At 39.8% G+C, this 21,324-nt stretch overlaps 1 protein-coding gene across 3 annotated transcripts in view; it reads right to left on the reverse strand.

Annotated features, from left to right (window-relative positions):
• dachd (dachshund d) overlaps positions 1-14,812 on the reverse strand; it is a 121,526-nt gene extending 106,714 nt beyond the window's left edge. For all 3 annotated transcript variants that reach the window (XM_053496733.1, XM_053496732.1, XM_053496730.1), the window contains exon 1: positions 13,963-14,812. In XM_053496733.1, coding sequence (XP_053352708.1) covers positions 13,963-14,534 — 572 coding nt within the window. In that variant the 5' untranslated portion in view covers positions 14,535-14,812. The remainder of the gene's footprint in view (positions 1-13,962) is intronic.
• Between the last annotated feature and the right edge of the window lie 6,512 nt (positions 14,813-21,324).

Below are 21,324 nucleotides of genomic sequence, written 5' to 3' on the forward strand. Positions count from 1 at the left end.
CCCTGTGGCAAGTCTCTCAACAGGCAGGCCGGTCAGAAAAACATTCGGGTTATCAGAATTTCTGTAGGCCATTTCTTTAATTAGCTTTCATAATTTGAGTCGTGATACTGTCACAGGATTGATGAATGGAGTCTTGAAAGGACAGTGGAAAGTTAAATAAAGTCCTTTTCTGAGTATTGATTGTCTGAAATTAAACATCTTCGCTGACAGATGAAAAGATTCTTCTGACTGTGTGCTGAAGCAGAAAGCACACAAAAAAACCAACACACCCACGCACCTGTCAAATCGTACCGATTATCAGAGAAAGCAACTGCTATTTACTAACCGGGCTTTTTTTCTTTCTTTCTTTCTTTTTTTTTTTTTTTCTTAATATGAAATTACGATGCATACTTTTACAGTTCTCCTCTTTTGATTTGGATCTCTTATATCTCCCTCATTTGCCGGAGCAGCTTTCATCATAAGATAAAAGCAGAACTCCAATCGTAATAATTATCGCACTAGGACGCTGGTAAGATTTAACGTGGCTTGCCACCAACTTTTTCTGACACGTACCTATTTCTCCGGTGGGTAGCAGGTGCTGAGTGAGGATGTCTACTGAGAGCCTTTCTAACTGACAGCTGGCGGGAGGAGACACAAACAGCTGCAGCTGAGCATTGGTGGTGGGGAAAAAAAAAGTGAGGGAAAGAGTGAGAGGAAAGCGAATACAAACAGCTCCAATACCCCCAGGGTTGTCAACACCAATCCCCCCAACCCGCAACGCTTTTAACCAGGCAAACAGAGGAAAAACTGTTGCCGTCACCAAACTCCCAGTCTTCTGGTGGATTTAGGAGCCAGCAGACGAAGGCTTGAGAAAGACAGAGACTAAATAATACTGAACGACTATTTGTTCTGATGACACTGGTCATAATAGTAAATAGCAGAGCAGTGTCACATTTAAGACCCAATTTAATAAGCAATGAAAGAACGTGTACTTATCTTTTTTTTCGTCTTTTTCTCATCTAGAGGTTACGTGCATCAAAATACATGAGATCAGCTGTAGTGTTTTGTTTGGCTCTGCCAAGGTTATAAGCTCATTCCGAATGTCCTGAGGGGGAATTGTGTGAAAAATGACTCTGTGTAGATAAATCATTCGGCCCCGATCAAAAACCAAATCAGTCTCGGAGACAAAAGATGCTGATGAGAGGTGAACAATAGAAAACGTGAGATATGGCAATCACAGGAGGCGCTCCGATAGGCAGCGCAGGTGGGGCCTTGACAAGTTAACCGAGCTCTCAAGTCACACGTGGAGCTGCTGCTCTCACAACCGACGTGAATTTCACAGGCCGGACTAGCTCCAGCGGACGCCCCTGAGCCAGCCCATACGAGTAGGTGAAAGCCACGCCATTTGCGTTAGAGCGCGGATTCGGAGAGCGGGTGTGAAATAGCAAAATGCAGCATCAAAGCCATAGTCACATACATAAGCAGTCGCAGATGAATAAGTAATATATCATTTTTATGGCCTGCGCTCGCCAGCCATTAATGGGGCCATATGAGCACAACCTTGAGATGAAATGCCTGCCATGTTTAATCATATTCCGTAATAAATTGCCTTTAACAATTGAAACGAAATGGATGCGCGGTGCACTCAGTTAATTGTGGACACACGTTCTACAGATACAGAGATCCAAACCAGTCCTCAGGTCAGTACATTTCCTTAATAGAGGACCAGAGACGCTCTTAGGTGGCTGCCGGTGGTTTTGCGTGGATATAAATCTGTTCTCGGAGTCAGGCATCAGAGAAGTTCTTCAAGCTCCTTCTAATTTAATCAGCCATTTTTCAATATAACTGAAGGAGCAGAAAAGGGTGGGTTTGAAGGTTGTGCTCCCATTGCCCAAACAAAAGCAGGAAACCCCACATATATTTGTTCTCACTCTCTCTCCTTCTCCTTACCTTCAGCACACTTCACAGCGCCTGAAGCTGGCAGCCACCTACAAAGTATTTCTTTCTCCCCCGACACTGAAGTCCTTCGCAGAAATCAAAATTTAATAAATCACCCCCAAGTCTGACAGAGTTTATCTCAAGGGGTCTGCTCTGACTTGGGAGGAGCCGGTGGACAGACAAAGCCACAGATGATAAGATGTGAAATTAACTACAGTTAAGTTAGAGAAGTTATGTGATATGTCACCCAAAAGCCTTTTCCTATTCGTTCTTTTCCACTCATTGTAGAAACGGCAGACTCCATTTGACTCTGCGGCCATTTAACCTCATTTGCATCGCTGCTGTCACCATATCGCTCCTGCGCAGATACTGTTATGTTCGAGAGCTTTCATTAAGACCCAAAGTTGACATCCTTTTTACTGGGATGTGGCGGTATAAATCACAGCCTTGGCGCCCGCACATCTTGATCAAAGATCTGGCGCTATCCTGCCATGTTTCCTTTCGCGCAGCAGACAGCTCGGACACTGCTCATCACTTACGGGAGGAGAGAGTTATGTACGTACGTTTTTATCTTCCTCATGCCTCCGTGTTATCTCCTCACAGCATGCTAAATAACTTCCATTATTTACATTGACAAGAGAACTACACAGGCCCGTTTCAAAACACATACACCTGTTTTTAGTGTGTTTGCGCAATCCATGCATAAGAGTACCTATTCGATTGAAGATTACTTTTGACTTGCAGTAGCCGGCTTATCACATATTGTTTCACTACACTCATGCACACTTACTGTGACTCCAAGGCTACTTTTCATACCAGCACATTTTATTAGATAAAGTTGCAAATAAAGAGTTTGGAACTCTGAGTGACGGCAGCGGTGACCTGTGTGTATGTTTGAACGGTTTAATAAGCTCTCAGCCGTGTCTTTTATTAATAACACCCCGAGCGAGCGGTGGGAAAGGGTTGACCCGGGGTCTGCACCTAATCTTTCCTGATTCAGCCCGCTCCACCGGCCTCTCTCGCTATCTGCTTTTCCCGCTGATGTCTTCCTGCTGCGCCAGCGCTGTCAGCGCGCTGGCCTTTCTATGGCTCGGCCGCTATCTTTGTCTGGGGTGTGCTGAAAGAGCCTGTCATACCCTGACATTCCTATTGGCTTGACCCTGACCCTACACCTTTAATTATCCCGCCTTAAATCTGCACACATGGCAAAAAAAGACAATATGTATCAAAGGAGGCTAAGGAATGTATTTCTGTAATTCTAAAACAGAACTCCACTGGCACTGTAGTATCTGGTGCTTTGAAAAGAGCTAGTGACACAGATGTTTCTTTATCAAGAGCAAATTACATAATGCCTCCATGTTGAAGAGCTCTGTTCAACGGACAAAGGACAAGCACAATGCTCTGACGCCTGAATGATAACAGCGGCGGAGCAGATATAAATATAGTGTATTGTTCACCTTGGGTTCCTTCAATTAAACATCCCTGTGACTAATAGCACCGTAGAGGTGTGTTTGATCAGCGTAATCAGATCTGCAGAACGACTATTGTCTCTCATTCTTTTTCTGACATTTGAAAGGTCAAGAGTGAGAGGACATTTGATAACTGCGAACCCCCTTCGCTGTATTTTTTACAACCCTTAATCTCCCGTCGCAGAATCTGTAACACATAACAGTTAATCTCGGGCTGAGCAGCGAGAGCGAGGTTATACTGGCGGTGGAGAAAACTGCTCGATTTCTTTACTCAGCTGTAAAGGTAAATCTCTGAGAACTTGAGTGAAGAGAAAATGAGAAAAGATACTTTGTGTGTGTGCACGCACTGGCCAGAGACAAGTGGCAGTTTCTTTTAAATAAAAAGCTTTCATCCCTGTACTCGAGTTATAATAACCATGTCGAAATGGGGGAAAATGTCCCTGTTCCAACTGAACCATTCCACCTCATGTTTACATAATTTATCTAGCCAACAATAATGACTGCCATGGTAGTGTAAAATGCTTATAATTGACAATTACTAAACAGCAACCTAGAAATGTATTAATTTAGCTATACAGTACCAATCTAAAGTTGGGACACACCTTCTCTTTTATTGTCTTTTTTTTGTTTTTTGTGATTCATTTTCGACACTCTACAACAATACTGGAGAGTTCAAAAACGATGAAAAGACACATATGGAGTTATCTAATTAAGTAATAACAACAACAAGAGTCATTTGTTATTTTAATACATAAAGGTCAGCTGTTCTGGAATAGTTCTTGCAAGAACAGTATTGTCAAGTGTATTTGCAAAACCCATCAAGCATCATGATGAAACTGGCTCTCATATAGACCATCACAGGAAAGCAAGACTAAAACCTACCTCTGCTGCAGAGGAGAAGTTCAGTTAGAGTAACCAGCCTCAGAAATCACCAAATAACAAACAGCACCTCAGATTAGAGCCGTTATGAGGCTTTACAGATCATACGTAACAGACACATCTCAGTATTAACTGTTCAAATGAGATTATCACATACTTTGGATGCCTTCAGCTAAAACTCAGAAAAGACCACAAAATTAAATGGTGTGTCCAGACTTTTGACTGATAGTGTACATTGTGTTGAAGATCACTTATGACAGACTATGCGATGCTACAGTAAATTGATGCACGCTGCAAAGAAAACCTTTCACAGAAAGTAGATCACCATGTACAGTATGATGTAGAGTCAGTGTGTTTTGAACTAAAACTAAGTTTTAGAGAAACTTACTACTATTTAATTATATTTAATAGCATAAATATTACACCCTACAATTATTGTTAAACTTAAAATATGAATGAATTAATTTGTTTGTTTGTTTGTTTATTCACAGCAAAGGTAAAACTGGAGGCCATATGACACCATTACATTATAATATTCTATCATTTTTAAATAGACTTTTCCCTGATGCTGATCTACTTCCTCTAAAACATTTCCTGTTATACAAGTGATAATGTATAATGACTTGTGAACAGCATGCAATGCATCATGGATCACTAAACACCTGAGACACGCTTGTAAGGGCTAAACTCCATGTCTAGAAAACAGCACAACTGAAACAGAATTGTATTTATTTCCCAGTAGTTATAACACTCTTTTTTTTTTTCCTTGTCAGGATAGTACTTCAAAGAACTCAGTCGACAGCACTGTTATCTGTGTAAAACACAATGTCTGACACAATACACAAAGCCTGGCATTCAGTTCCTGCCTCTCTCTGTGACAGTGCGCTCCTTTAAATACATCTTATTTCTTTTAACAGCAACCTTGGGAGAGCTGCAGCACTCAAAAGCACCAACGCTTAACACCTTGTAGTCGAAGGAAACGTTTCTGATCTGCTCATGTCATTTAATCATCCGTATTCTACCGAGCTGTGCGGAAACAATTTTGCAGGATATTAACTTCCAACTAAACCCTGCTTGTGTCATTTGTGGTTTCACTCAACCAGTGGTCCCACTGGGAACGCACCCTCCTTACAGCCGTAATGAGCTTCACGACGCAGAATAAAACCAGTTAATAGAAAGGTGAGATAGAGGGAAAAAAAAATGAATGAATCAGAAAATATTAGCCGTTAAAAACGTTGCTGAAAATCTCCTTGGTTAAATAGACAAAGCTAGCCACACTATGAATAGCTCCTTGTGGTGTGAAAGTCTTGCTGAATAGTTAATATGCCATCTCACCTCCAAGACAAGTGCAGACTTCAGTGTTTGCCTTTAGGGAGACACTTTGTCAAATAGCATAGGAAATAACTTTGGGGAGAAAATTGAATGCGAGGGTTTTTAAAGGGAAGTGTTATCCATGGGGATGTCTCACAATTAGGCTAATACTAAATTATCTGAGGTAAGAACACATAAGTAAACAGTAAACCAAGTCTTGCAGAGCTAAAAAGCTGTGTGTCTCTTGGCAAAAGCGTCCTTATTCCTCATTTATGGTCTGCAGAATACAAAGGAAGACGATGCCATCCCATGAAAACCAGTTTTGTTCCATTGAAGAAAAAAAAAAAAAAAAAAAAAAACTAGGTCATCCTCTCATAATTGTCAATCATGCAATAAATCTCTCTGTGGCACAAATGAATACTGCACTGGGAATGAAACAAAGCTTATTGGCATGCGATGTCAGCTCGACTTAATTCATTCTCCTTTTCAGAAAAGCCTATTCACATGTGAAGTTTATGGATGTCACAGTGTCTGCTCTGGAGCAACAGAGGGATAATACATATAGACAGATGTATTATGCTGGACAAAAATTTTTATCAGCATAATGCCTGGGAGCCTGTACAGAGCACAAAGCCTGCGTTGGATTTTACATAACAGAACAAATTTATAAGTAGAAAACGTTAACTGGGCGGTTAGCAAAGGTGACGGTCATAAACCAACCTGCAGTTAAAAGTGTTTAAACAGTTTTATGAGTCGCTGTACTGTATATAGTCATGTCTTCGACTCCAATCTCTTGTTGGTGCAATTCTTTCAAATAAAACTGATTGAAAAGTGATGGTTTGATTAAAACTTGGCTTATCTTCCAAAAAAAAAAGAAAAAAACACCACACACACACACACACACACACACACACAGCTGTGAAACACGAGCCGCTGAGCCGCTAGACCTGTGTAATAGTCTGCACCATCTTCCTGATAAACAAAGGCTATAAAAGCAGGCGACGTGTGTGTGCTGTGGCCCGACGCTGCCTCGCCTTCCGCATCCCCCAGCCAGGTGTCATCGGTTTACACATATCTGATGGGACAGAAAGGGGGCGCGGTGGTCCACTTCCAGCAGACGAATTCGGTGTCATGTCTCTCCGGAGCAAACTGTCAGTCTTTACGGGGAGAGTAATAATAGCCGGGCACTATGGCTCACCGTGGCAGGGGCGATATTTTAAAAGAAGCCTCAGCGAGACAGTGACATTTGAGTCTAGAGGAGAGAAACTCAAGCCAAGCATCATTGAAAAAAAAAAAAGAAAAAAAAAAACACTGGAGTTATTATAATGGTTCTCTCTTTCTCTCTCGCAGGGCTCTTGGAGCAAGCAATGTGAGAGGCTCGGGATCAGGACTAAAGGAAAAAAGACGGTGGCTTTTGTCTGATACGGAAATACAGTGTCTATTTCTAATGCACTCTGCACAGGCAAACTTGAGCAGGGTGGAGGATTCGAGTGGATGGCGTGTAAATGGGATTTTCAGTTGATTACAATTGCACGCCTACATTTTTCTATTCGCCTTTGTATATAGGCAAGACATTTTTTCAGAGATGTCTCCCTTTCACACTTAGTCGAGCCATATGTGATGCTGATTTATGCCGGCCTTCTGTGGGCACTGCTATGGAAAAAACGTGCTACGGTTTTGCTGCTTGAGTATAAACATAAATTTCTATTTGTCAAAAAAAAAAAATGTTAAATTGGTTCGACTTAATAAAGCAGTTAATTCCCAAATACGGTGTAGAAGTGAGTTAGAAATACTGCAGCATTTCAACGGGCAGACGAGACAGGGAAAATCACACCAGCAGGATCGATGCCACAGCCAAATGCTTAGCATTTTTATTTAATAAGCAGCCATTTGTGTTTCACCTTGAAAGTGTCTTATTCAAAAAGCAAAACGCATAGCTAACAACCCCTGCACGCGACATATGGGATCCTTAGTGGCAATAAAAAAACAATATTTGTGTTTTGTTATGATTATTATGATTCAATTTAGGCAAATTGACTTTACACGCGGCGGTGTGGTCTGTGAGGAGTTCAGCTCCTGAGCGAGGGGCCTGGAGTCTCGTGTTTGTCGGAGGCCTGTCTGAGAGCAGATGCTTTGAACGGCGATAGAATTCCATTCTGGTCTCAAGTGTCATTAGCTGCGAGCCATTCGCTTTGCCAGGTAAAGATTAGATAACAATCACAACTTTATGAGATGCTCCTGGAGGTGTTGGAGCAGGCTTTTGTACTGGGCCAAGCATTGCTTATGGAAATACTGTTTCTGTCCAATTCCCCCTTTTATTTTACATTCGCATCCGTGGAAATTATTCAGCAGTTTTCGGCGTCCTTAAGAAAGAGAGAAACTAAATGTATTCACTGAAATGAACAGATTTCTATGCTGTAGAGAAACGAGCCTAGAAGAGCACATGCATTTCATAATTGAAGATAGGTTTTTTTAAGGTTTCAAAGAGGTGCTTTAGAGCCACATATTTCATGCTTTGAGGAAGGCTTGAAAGTGAATTCATTGAGCACTTATTCCTTTTGTCCTCGGAAAAATGGTGTGAGCACTCCAGAGCCTGTTGTTTTTCTTTAATCGAGTCATGGTGCTCTCATTGCCCTGTAAAGTGGAGCTTGTTCTGACCTAAATGAAAACAGCCTGCAGAGCTAAATAATCACCTGTCCTCCAGGCTGGCACTACCAAAGCTGCTGACGCTGTTTACCGCACCGAGCCACTACCACATTCTTTATGCTCAGAAGCCAAACACAAATCTCACTAACACTCAGCAAAAAAAATCCATCTCACTCAGTCGTGGCTACTGTGTTAGAAATGTCGAGATGTCTTAGAATAGAAATGTTTAAAAACTGCAAAATCTATCCCTAAAAAAAGAAAACAAAACAAAAAAATGGAGAAAAAAAATCCAGAATCCCATTTGAGATTGATTCCCACAAGTATTCTTTTTTTTTTCCTGTCATCTTCAATGTGAAAATGAGCTAGAGAAAATTAACTCCTGATACAGCTACGCTGAATTAGACAGAGAAAAAAAAAGCACTTTTTAAGGATTCCAGCCTTGTCATTTTCAATTTTCTGCTCTTTGGACATGCGTGTATTCAGATTTAAGAACATCTACTCGGCATATCAATCCTAATTAGACAATCTGGGTCCGCGAAGGATAGGAGCCGAGTTATTTGCATAATTTAATCATAAATACTCAGTGATACATATTTCCAGATGCATTTGTACAATTATCTTTTCATCCTTGGGGCAAAAGTATTAATATGATTAGGCAATAATTCTTAAAAAAGAGCAGGAAAATAGGAAAGCAGCAAGTGCACCTTTTTTTTTTAACTCAAGCTTTGGGCTATATGAAAAATTAATTAATTTTGGGGGGGAAAATCAATTTCTCTACGTGACCACATTAGACAGAGAGGGGCTACAGCCTAGAATCTCCGTCCAATCAAGAAATCTCATCTGCTGCCTCTAACTTCTGTCAGTAGTGTTTAACATCGCTGTACAAGCACCAGTGATCTGCGCCTTGCTCCCTAAATACGGTGTAATGTGGACGAGCTGCCGGTTAAAGACATGCCAGACCCAACAGTGTCTCTCTCATTCACACTCATACAGGCACACACACACACACACACACACACACACACACACAGAGGCCCAAATTCAAGATTTTCTCCACAGCCAATCTGTCACAGGTGCTGCTGCACTATTCCAATTCCTAACTATGCCTTTTCCTACCTGCTTTAATCTTCTCACCATTTAATACCAAAAATATCTCCGCTTTAGTCCTGTCAGCATCACCTAATGACATCTGTTACAAAAGCGAGCATGTTGCATAACTACAAAATGCGTATTAATAAATAGGCGCAACACCAGAAACACAATCCTCATCCTAATCTCTGAGTCTCCAGCAGAGACGTGCAAATCTAATCAGCTCAAACTGTGTCACTTCATGACAAAGAAAATGCTGGCCTTTAAAGCCTTTTTTCTATAACACAAACTATAAATAGCTAGCAATCAGTTCCATCTATTCAGGAGAATTAATTAAAAAAAAAAAACTTTTATCGACTTTAAAAAAGATTCTCAAATATTCTAAAATACAAAAAAAGAACTGAAAACGCAAATAAGCATGTCAGTCATAATTATTAATTATAACTAAATATCATATTGACTTAAAAAAAAAAAAAAACAATGCCATGTCCCAGTGTTTTCTAATGACACTCTTCTCGTGACATGCAGCAAACGCACAATTCATTTAAGACGCTAATCCCATCCACCAGCAGAGCTCTACTGACTCATAGCAACAAAGATAAAAAAAAAAAAGCCGGCTGTTTATCCTCTTCCTCTCTGACCCATCAGTATAACACGAATTCACGGCCGGAGCAGAGAAATGCATATTCGATTTGTAAGAAAGTGCTTGAATGAATTTGTGATTTTAACAAGCCTTTTAACATGTGCGCCCCCCCTCCTCCTCCGCCTTCAAACTCTTTCATCCTAATCAGACATCTGTCTCTCTGTTTTTTTTTTTTTTTAAGTTATTATCACCCTGGCTCCCTCTTGGATGTGGTTGCTGGGTGACGGGTATCTTAGCACCCACTCTGACTGGGAATGATTTGAATCCGATCCAAAGATTTCCCATGAGTACCTGTAAACACATCTGTGCCCTGCCGAAAACAAATATATCAGAAGAGCGCTTGCGAGAGAGAGAGAGAGAGAGAGAGAGAGAAGCGATAAAATCTGCCACCGCTGTTGAAGACGTAACCCCTGAGCGCTAGACAAAATAATCCCACTTTTCTGTAAATGGGACAGTTTGTATCATAACACGAAACCAAACGCACGCTTGTTTTTTTTAATGGCCTGCACTTACACCTGGTCATGTAAATTATTTGCCATTTGTATTGATCCAACTTAGGACACTGTTATAAGAAAAAAAAAAAGTGAAATATACCATTTAAACAAAATCCATGAAATTCTACTCACTCTCTCACACGAAACGTCTATACTGTACCACTTAATCCTGTATTCAGGGTCGCGGGGGCCTGAAGCCCATCCCAGGAGGCTTAGGACACGAGGCGGGGTACACCCTGGACAGGGTGCAAATCCATCGCAGGGCACACACACTACAGGCAATTTAAAAACACCATTTAACTTAACCTACATGTCTTTGGAAGGAAACCAACCAAGCACGGGGAGAACATGCAAACTCCATGCACACAGAGACGGGAATCGAGCCTGGCCGGGAATCGAACCCGGACCCTGGAAGTGCAAAACGACAGTGCTAATCACTACACCACCGTGCCGCCTCCATGAAATTCTAGTGCTGAGAAAAATATCCGACATCCCAAAGGCCTCCTGTTGTCTGGAGGTGCGTGTTTAACCTTCAGAGGTAGACAATGATTGTCAATTAACTGCTGCATTGCTGTGCATGTGCAGCTTGCCTCCATTGAGAAAGCAGCGCTGTTGTGATGTTTCAATAACCCTGGAAGTTCAGGTGCCGGTGGGAATGAAGAGAGCCTACGCTGTCCCACACACGAAATAAAAAGGAAAACAAGTGTCTGAAGTATTGCTTCTCGTGAGGCGCTGTCGTAGCTTCCATGAAAGCAAGTGATTATGGGCCCTCTATCTCCTCGGCACCGGAAGGAGAGCATTAATCTGGGTCGAGGCTCTGTGTGAAGGTGGAGAAAGAGGGAAAGAGAGAGAGAGAGAAGTGTGTCCTCCTGCAGAGTGAGAGCGCAGATCATCTGCCACTGCCGTACGGCACATGCATTAAACAAGAGCAGCCAAAGATGAACAATGATCATTTAGCAAAAAAAAAAAAAAGCAAGCATGAGCATTTTGTCATCATAATAGTGTGGGAATTATTGCATGGATATCTTCATGTTCTCTCATGGAAATCTATTTTTATACACTGAGTATACACTATGAATACTCAAAAAGAAACACACTCAAATTCCATTAGGTCACTCTCATAGACGAGGTTCCTTTACATGGCTTCACGTACTGTACAACTTCAGACACTCCACAAACATCTGCAATCCTGTGCTGCATCATCAAAACTCAAGTGACCCACGAATGCTTGAATTAGGAGCTAAAGTGCAAACCTTTCTGCTTAAAGTGCCAAACATACACACAGAGATTCAATCAGCAGTGTAACGAAGAGCTGCTCGTCCTGTGCCATCTGTTTGTGTTCCATCTACACAGGATATCTTTGTCCATACAAATGATGTAATTCTCCAAATGGGAAGCAGCCATGGTGGATATGATTGATTTCAGCATAACACCGGCAGTACCAGGTGCTTTCAGAGACCATTACAGGCCTCTCCGTGCAGCAGTAATAGGCGAGCACTTTAGCGTCATTAAAGCAATATGTAGCACTGCATTATCCTTTAACCCCATCGCTGGCCACTCTCGGTGCCAACCTCTGAGTTCAAATCACACACTATATCACTGTGTGACCGGGGGACGTCTGAGTGGACGGAGAATCAAGGCTCCGGCTTTAAGTTGCAGCTCTCACAAACAGAACGATCTTTAAAAATTAAGTTGTGATGTACAGTATGGTGAAAAGCACCCATTTAAGTTTCTTTTTTAAGGCTTCAATTTTAGGAAATTTTTCAGTTAAACATATATATTTTTAAAAATCTGACATGGGTTAAGGCATAATGTGTCCAGACGAGTATTTTGTAAGGAAGTACTAAAAAATTAATTATATGATTTTGTTTATATATATATATATATATATATATATATATATATATATATATATATACCAGCAATTACTTACATACTATTAATATGCTGTTTTAATGAATTCATTCTAATACAAATAACAAAAATAAGACATGACATTTTTCCCTTACATTATTATAATTATTATTATTATTATTATTATTATTAGACAAACGTTATTTAAGGAGAAAGGTCACATGTCTTGCACCCACTTAACAGTAATCTATGTTTCCACTACTTAAAATTAGCTGGAGGCAGTGAATCCTTCCTCATTATTGACAGCATGCACTTACTGACCACAAGCACTTTTTTCTAACTGAAGGGGGGAAAAAAAGTAAAAGGAAAAAAAGATCATAGATGCAAACACTAGAAATAATGTTAATGTACTAGATCATGCCCAGTGTACAATATGTAGAAAATAGTAATTATTTAATGATTGCAATAGGAAAAATTTGCTTTGCATGATCAAAAGACAACATATTTTATTGGGCAAATGTTAAATATTAAAAATGAAATAGTTAAAGTAATAATGTCCACATGTTCAACAGCTGTAAAAAAAAAAATGTTTTAATTTAATAAAGTGTCATGTTTTTATAGCATTGTGTAAACACACTCAGAGTTTACTGGTACTGTTCAACCTCTCATACTCATTTCTTTGCTAGTAAAATTTAAGAATAAGTTATTATATCCTAAACTGCACTATATTATAAAATATAAAAAAAAGAATAATAATGCCAGTGTTATTTATGCAGTTCGTATTTATAAAGGTCCAGCAGGACGCTGTAGATAACAGTAAAAGTTAATCTTAAACACACTGCTGTTAAAGGTGTGTACTTTGTGTCAGTGCTGTATAAATTAATCTAACACACGGGTGTTTAGCTGTGTACTTTGTGTCAGTGGTATAAAAGTTAATCCAGGAAAGTGATGTTTGGCTGTGTTTTCTGTGCCAGCGGTTTATAAATTAATTGAACACATTGTTTAGCAGTAAAACTAAATCTAACCCGCTGATGTTCGGATGCATGCATCAGTGGTGTAGAAGTTAATGCAACTCACTGATGTTTAGCTGTGTACTTAGTGTCAGTGGTGAAGAAGTTTATGTAACACACTGATGTTTGTGTAGTTTGCATCAGTGGCGTACAAGTTTATGTAACACACTGATGTTTCGCTTTGCATTTCCCATCAGTGGTGTAGAAGTTTGTATAATATAATGATGTTTAGCTTTGCCTTTCGCATGAGTGGCAGAGAGGTTTGTAAGAATATAAGGATGTTTAGCTGTGCATGTCGCATCAGTGATGAAGAAGTTTGTGTAACACGCTGATTTTTGTATCAGATACACATACCGCATTAAGCGTGTAAGCACACTGATGTGGACATTTTTGCACGAGCGGTGTATAGTTTAATGACGTTTTGCTGTGTACTCGATGGCACTGGTGCAGAAGTTGAGCAGTAACGGCCCCACTACGTCATCAGCTCGGGTGAGCTCGCGAGCTCGGAGTCGGTTCTCTGCAGCTCCGCGCGCGCGCGCGCGCAATTCTTTACCATTTAACAAGTTACCGGGAAGTTGGAGCTGTGCGCGTGCGGAGCTGCAAGACGAACCGGCTCGCACACGAGCTCGCGTTGCAAACTCGGTGCTTACCTGGCGTTGGTGCAGTCGTTGTAGAGCGTCTCGAAGTCTTTGCGGGAGATGAGCTTGCAGCGGTTCACGCCGGGCTGGATGGCGCCGAGGCCGCGCAGCACGCGCACCTGCTCCACGTTGCACACCACGGGTGTGATCTCGAGCCGCTTCAGCTTGGTGTAGACCGTGTGCAAGCCGCCGACCAGGTGCTTCAGGAACAGATCGAAGGCCTGCGGTAGGCAGATGAGCTCGCGTCCGTCCACGGTGAACGACGCCACCTGCGCGCCCCTCAGTTCCACCATCTTGCACTCGTTGTTCTGCGGGGTGTTCTCCACGGGCGACGGGGTCGAGTACACGGGCTTGGAGGCGAGAGGAGTCGGGGTGACGGCGATCGGAATCGCCGGGCTGCCTGCCGCCGCTCTCAGCTCCGAGCGGAATGGGTTCGCGGCGGCCGGAGCCACCGACGGACACGGAGACGAAGTGGCCGACGGAGAAGAAGTGTTCACCGATGAGGAGGAGGAGGAGGATGATGATGAGATGGGAGACGGCTGGACCAGAGAGGAAGGGGGGATCAAAGCAGCCGGCACCGCCATGGTCAGCTCGTTAAAGTTCGAAAAGTGGGCAAAAAACCCAAAGAACGACAAAAAGTACCGCGCGAGCTGGTTAGAGGCACAAATCCACAACAGCGCGCGCTCCGCCGAAAAAAAGTAGCCCACCAAAAAAAAGATGAGATAAAAAGCGTGTGTGTGTGTGTGTGTGTGTGTAATGAATTAGGCTGCACACGGCGGGACAACCATTTGGAGATTGGGAGAGAAAGAGAAATACAGAGAGAGGGAGACTGAGAGAGAGAGAGTGAAGAGAGAGTGACAGGAAGAAAATGAGCCGAAAAGTGCAGCTCGCGCTCTGGGATGAGTTGTTGTTGTCACAAGGTCCAAAGTGGGAGGAGCTATTGGACACTGTCGGCCTTTGAAGCACGCGCATACTGGCTGCGTCCGAAAGCGCGCGCGCAATAAAGCGTTCAATCATCTCTCCCGGTTACCAGTCTACATTTACTGGACTAAATTTTTTTTTTTTTTTTTACAATTTAATACTGTTGGAGGTGAAGACGATGCTAAGAGAAGACGTCAGTGTACACTCGCTCTAAAATAAACTTTCTGACTTCTGTTATTCATGCACAAGTTTAGATTTAGTTTCATTCATTTACACTATAGGATTGGTTTGTCTACCTACAATCTTCAAAATGTCAAAATGCTTTACTTTGCCATGCACATTCATTCCACTGTTCTGAATCAGTTGTTCCTTATCAGCATTTGATGAACATAAATTAATAATTGCAGCAAGTAGTTTCAGAGGTTAGCACAGTCACCTTGGACCTCAATAATCCACGTTTGTTACTTCTGTGTGTGTGGAGTTTGCATGTTCTCCTCATGCTTGGTGAGTTTCTTCCTGGTACCCACAGTCCAAAGACGTACAGATTAGGCTAATTGGTGTTTCCAAATTGCCCTTAGTGTGTGAGTATGTATGTATGTACAGTATGTATGTGTGCCCTGCGATGGATTGGCACCCCATCCAGGGTGTACACCACCTCGTGCCCTAAGTCTCCTGGGATAGGCTCCAGGCCCCTAGCGACCCTGCATACAGGATAAAGCGGTATAGACAGTGCGTGAGTGAGGTAAACGAAAGTATCTGTTTTTGACATGTTTTAAAATCAGACATACAAAAATACTACATTTTTTACATTATGTTTTGCATATTTTCTCAAATGGATTAGCAAAATCAGTACAACACAACCTTCAGTGCATATACTACACCCCCTCTTCATGCATACATTTATGTTAAATATCAGTGAACACTGAGTAATCTTTGTCAGTATTAAACAGAAGTTTACTTTTAGTCCTTGTCACATATCCTTTCTTCTTATTTGTTCTCCCACCTGTGCACACACACCTGCCATCCAGGACAATCCCCCAAGCGTAGGAAGGGGTTTCATGTGTCATTTCACTATGTGAGGTTGGTCATATCAAGAAAACTTTTGTGAACTGAATCTGGTCTGAGCAGCACATAGGTCACGTACACACACACACACACACAAAACACTAAAATGAACCACTGAAACCCCTGACCTTTCTTAATTTCGCTGAAACAATATATATTACCTATCTTCTCATCTAGTCTGAGACTCCACCATATAATCCCAAAACATTTTGTACCACACATGAGGAAGGGAAGACACCAAACTGAGTTGTGTATTAATATTTGGATCATTTTCCCCTCGCTAAGAAGTGATAATATTCTTTGACAGAGCAAAATACCTTCTCACCATGTTCTAAGGACCCTTAAACATTCAAATGACCCCTAAACTCATGGCTGTGCACAGGGCAGGGCTAAAGTTGCTCGAGCAGCTGCTTACTTGCCTTTACATAAAAAACATGGAAAAAAATAATTAATTATGTATTTATTATGTATTAATGAATTAATGGATTTATTTTTGTTGTTTTGGCTGTGTAAGTATAATTAGCCCATGATTGCTTAAGTTTATCCAAATTAAATTATCCAAAGTTTATTTTTATTTATTTCTTTGCTTTGTTTTTAAATGAAGCAAAGCAATGCCTAATGCCTAATACTCCTATTATGTAATAAGGAACATCCAAATGTTATGTTTACATTTTGTGAGTCTTAGGGGTGAGTCTTTAGAAGTTCTGGAAGTGATAAATGAGGGCTGTATAACCAGTGTGATTCCCTGTGAATAAGATTTTCCACACACATTTCCATACACCGTGCAGCTTGTTATGTTTACATCACATTGTGCAGTAATGTCTTACATTAGGCTAACCCAGTCTTAGCTAGCTAACTGCCTAGCATATAGACACCTACATGCAGTAGATGTTTACTGGCAGCTATGTTATTCACAAGTTAATGTGAAAGTTAACTTATCTATATTAAAAAAAAAGGTGGTATTAACCACTATTTTCCACTTTAACATGTCATACAACGCAAGCTAATAAAGCCCTTTCTAGCATGTGTGAGGAGCTGCTAGTTACTGGATGTCCTTAAACATGCTTCTTTCAGGTTGTAATATTTTTTTTACTTTGTCAAAAGTGGTGTAGGTTATTAGTGAGTAAGTGAGTGAGTTATTATTTTATTATGAGTACCATCAAATACAGTATTTGGTTGGGACAGAAATATGAGGGACGTTCGAGTCAAGTCGAGACTTTTCAGTTTCGAGAGTTAGAAGGAAAACTATCTTTATTTCTCTATATAATCCTCTGCTATACTAATGCACTTATCCCAGCATTTCACTAATGCTTTGATGCCATCAAAGTAGAAAGTTTCCTCAGTACATAAGAGCCTTGATTGACGTCTGATACGCTGGCTGCCTTTAATGGTCCAAAACATGTGGAAGTGACTTGGAGCGATGTCAGGCCTGTACAGGGGGAATGTGGCAACATCTCCTATAATGTGCAAATGGTGTTCATGAATGATTGTGTGTACAGTTCCCCCGGACACATGTGTCTCTTCCATAAGTTGGTGACAAGTTGTCTGTCGATTTTCAGGGATCACGCAATCCATTCGCTGAATTTCCACTTGAATAACTGCAGTGGGGTCTGACCCACCTCAGCCAGGATCTTCATTCACAGACATACTGTACAACCTTCTTTAGAATGTTTGCACCATTAAAAGGGTTTATTGCACATAAGAATCTCATCAACATAATGTGCTTGAAGTCCTCTGTAAATGTCAATCCATTCTACCCCTTCATTCACAAGAAATTCTTGGTTTGCCTGTTATACATTAATTTTTTCAGGGAGTTGAATTTGCAATTTTTATCTTTTTACAAAGGTACAAAATATCAGCTCATAATCATAAGTTTAAAAATATATGATTAAAGTATGAATACATTAGGGATTTTTGTTTTAGAAACTTTTTTTAAGTTTTACTTTTTTAAAGTTTTCCCAAAGTCTCAATGCTTTACATAGTTTCTGCTGTCTATAACAAGTAATTAAATAATAAAAGCATTGTGACATGTTGAAGCAGTGTGATTACAATACAGCTAGGTACACACCTTTTACAATCAAATTGAGAGATGATAAAGTTCACAACCCTAAACCATTTTGCTGCTAAAGCAGGTTTTCAAAAATTATATCTGTAACAATGCCTTAAACTAACTCAGTGCAGTTTTACAAACATAATTAATCTTTTAAATTCAAAACAAGTTTAAAAATAATAGAGGGTGCCCTTTTTTAGGTTAGAGCAAATTATTTATGAACATTATGTAGGAGTCATATAATGAGTTGAGAAATGGAGATGCATGCTTAAACAAGAGGACAATAAAGAAATCTGTTGTAATTATCAGAGTAAATTTGAGGGACAAGACTGATTCCTGTGCTATCAAACGTAAAGAACATTTAAAGAAAATGTCAAGACTAGGCATAGCGCAAAAAATATGTTTGCAACAAAAAGGAAAAGCTACTTAAAATTTACAATATTATCCAAAAAAAAAAAAAATTTAATTCAGTGAAGCAAAAAATAAATGTGTGTGTCCTGCAACAATCTGAACATAAGGCAAAATTAACATAAAATATTTTGATAAGATCCTCTCAGTCTCCAGTGTATGACATCTGGCAGATTTATAAAAGATATGTCAGAAAAAATCTGCAAAGATTTGCCAAGCAATCTGGCAGAGTTAGAAAAGACATGTCAGGAAGACCGTGTGTTTGAGGGGGCTAGACTAAAGGGAGGCCAACTGTTACAACTGAGACGAGTCAAAAGATGTTCAGGGGATAAACAAAGAAGCTGAAAGCAGACATAAAGGCAAAGGTGGTGATACAAGCTCTTAGAGAATATTTAAAACATGTTTAGAAAATATATTTTAAACTTTTTTTTCCTTTTAGTACTTTAAAGTAAATTATGAATTATAATCTAAAATTGGGTTTGATTTTACATTATTTGCCAGCTTTTCTAAGTTGTAAAAATGAAAACACTTTAAACTCTTGAACAAAAAAAAAATGAATAAATTGGGAACTTTATTGAAATTTATTTTGTATTATGCATTTCATCCTAAGTATTTACAAAAGTTTGCACCCAAATGTGCTGTAATTTATTAGAGGTTCGTAACCATTACTGTAATATGATACGATACAATACAATATTATTATTATTATTAGCAGTTTACACTGGAATTTATCTTGCATCACAGGGCCACTCTATCCAAACACACATTTATCAAACTAAATTAAATTAACACAATGAACAATTTAAAAAATGAACACAACACAAATACAAAATAATAATAATAATAATTTTAATTGGAATTTTGATTATAGTTTGATTATAGAGCACTATTTAAAACGATGCTATAATATCTCTCATAAATGTTCAATTGGTGACAGAGAAGGCTTTAGCATATACTTTAGATCATTTTCAGTGTTCTCTTGTGCTGTGTGGTTGGAGATGGTGTCATTAAATAAAATTTAAATAAATGAAATTTCATTTTTATTGTGCTTTTAACAATAGTCGTTATCACACAGAAATAAAGTTTTATGAAAACAAATTAGAACGTACAGAAAAAAGTATCGACCTTAACTACTGTATTAAAGTAGTTTGTCCCTTATGAGCAAGCTGGGGGAAAAAATCCCTGATGAAACCTTGAGAGGAACCAGACTCAACAGGGAACCCATCCTGAGATCAGATAGTATTACCATAAATCAGTCCCTGGAATATCTTTGTGCTATGAGGTTAAAAGTTCAATATAACAGGAAAGGTTTTTAAGCATACAGTATATGTAAGTCCACTTTTTTTTTATCCCATCAAGATAGAACTATGTGACCCTTATTTCTAAGAAATAGTCATGAACCATGACAACAACCAGAGCAACTGAACTAAGCAAGTGTTTAGGCCTTCATTGTTGTCATGGTGTTGCCACACACTGTTGCACCACATCAGTTTTCCCTACAGCTAGTAGACCAATGCTTGTGGTTTTTGCATTACAGAACTCTCAACTGTGACTGTGTCTTTAAAATGTGAGGTTTATACATTACAGCCCTTTTATATTATCCTACTCTATGTAACCTTCTGTATTGCTTTAAAAATCAAATAAGATGTCTACAGTTATTAGAATTTGTCGAATGAAATATACATCTACAGCATTGATTCTACCGAACAGAAATTATGGTTTATATACCAATCTCATTACTTTAAAAAAAAAAAAAAAAAAAGAAAAATTAACATGAAATTGTGTCAAATAAAATATGGACATCTCTTTAAGTTTAAAGTAGTTTAGAATGTCTATACAGCAGGGAAGGAAGTGTTCAGCAAAGCCGTACGCAGGATAGGGTTGCTGTTTTCCGTCGATAAGGTGGTGAAACGCAAGTCTAGGTGATGTGCATGGATTGCATTTCATCTGTGAGCACACCAAAGCAGCATCAGGATTGATGATGTAACGTCTGGGGTGCAAGCTTGTGCTGGTGTCATTAACAAACAAACAGCTCAGGTTTTTGGATCTTCCCTCTTCATAGAAATACTTCAGAAAGCTACTTTTGTGAAATGCGGTATCCAAGTGTAATGCAAGACCAAGTTCAGGGACGAGGTGATTTATTAGAACAAGAACTGGGAATCCACACCTATTTCTTTACTCTTACCACTGTAGCTGCAGCACCACAGTCTTTAGAAAGACGAGTTAGGTAGATGAGCCTTAAGATAAGTAAGAGAACCATTTCACAATTACCATTCAGGCAAAGAGGTAGTGTGAAAATCAATAACTGCTTAAAATTCATAGCCAGACAATCCATTTGCCCTTTATGTTGCTAACCTTTGCTTAAATATTCACCATATTAAGATTTCATTATAAACAATGAATGTCACAATAGTTTGCCTACCGTTTTTCATGTTAGCATGGGTTAACTACAAATTAGTCATAAAACCCCCTATGGAAAAGTGCAGGTGTCAATGAAACACGAGGCCAGACATCTAAATCACAGAGGTATCTATGATCTTTCGGTTTCAACACTTTTAACTATTACACTCGCATTCCTCACTCCTGTAACTACACTTCTTTCCTGTTAAATTCACTGAAAAACGCTTTAAGATGAATAAGGGAATAATAACCTATGGAATTACGGGGTTAATATGCTGTGTAGACTTGATGAATCCAGGCTCCATTAAAGCTGCAGACGCACAGCAGGACCTGCCATGGTAGAGCCACACATAACAATTACACTAATGCATTCCAACCTTGCAGACTCCTGCAGTGAGATCTATATGGTGAATTTCAAGTATGCAGCTAAAACAGGGTATTATGGATAAATAATGGAACTGTAAGCTTCATTTATTCATAGGAACAACAATTAATACTTTTAACATACTGTACTAGAAATAGGCACATGG

This window comes from Clarias gariepinus, chromosome 5, assembly GCF_024256425.1.
Source record: "Clarias gariepinus isolate MV-2021 ecotype Netherlands chromosome 5, CGAR_prim_01v2, whole genome shotgun sequence".
Lineage (NCBI taxonomy): Eukaryota > Metazoa > Chordata > Actinopteri > Siluriformes > Clariidae > Clarias > Clarias gariepinus.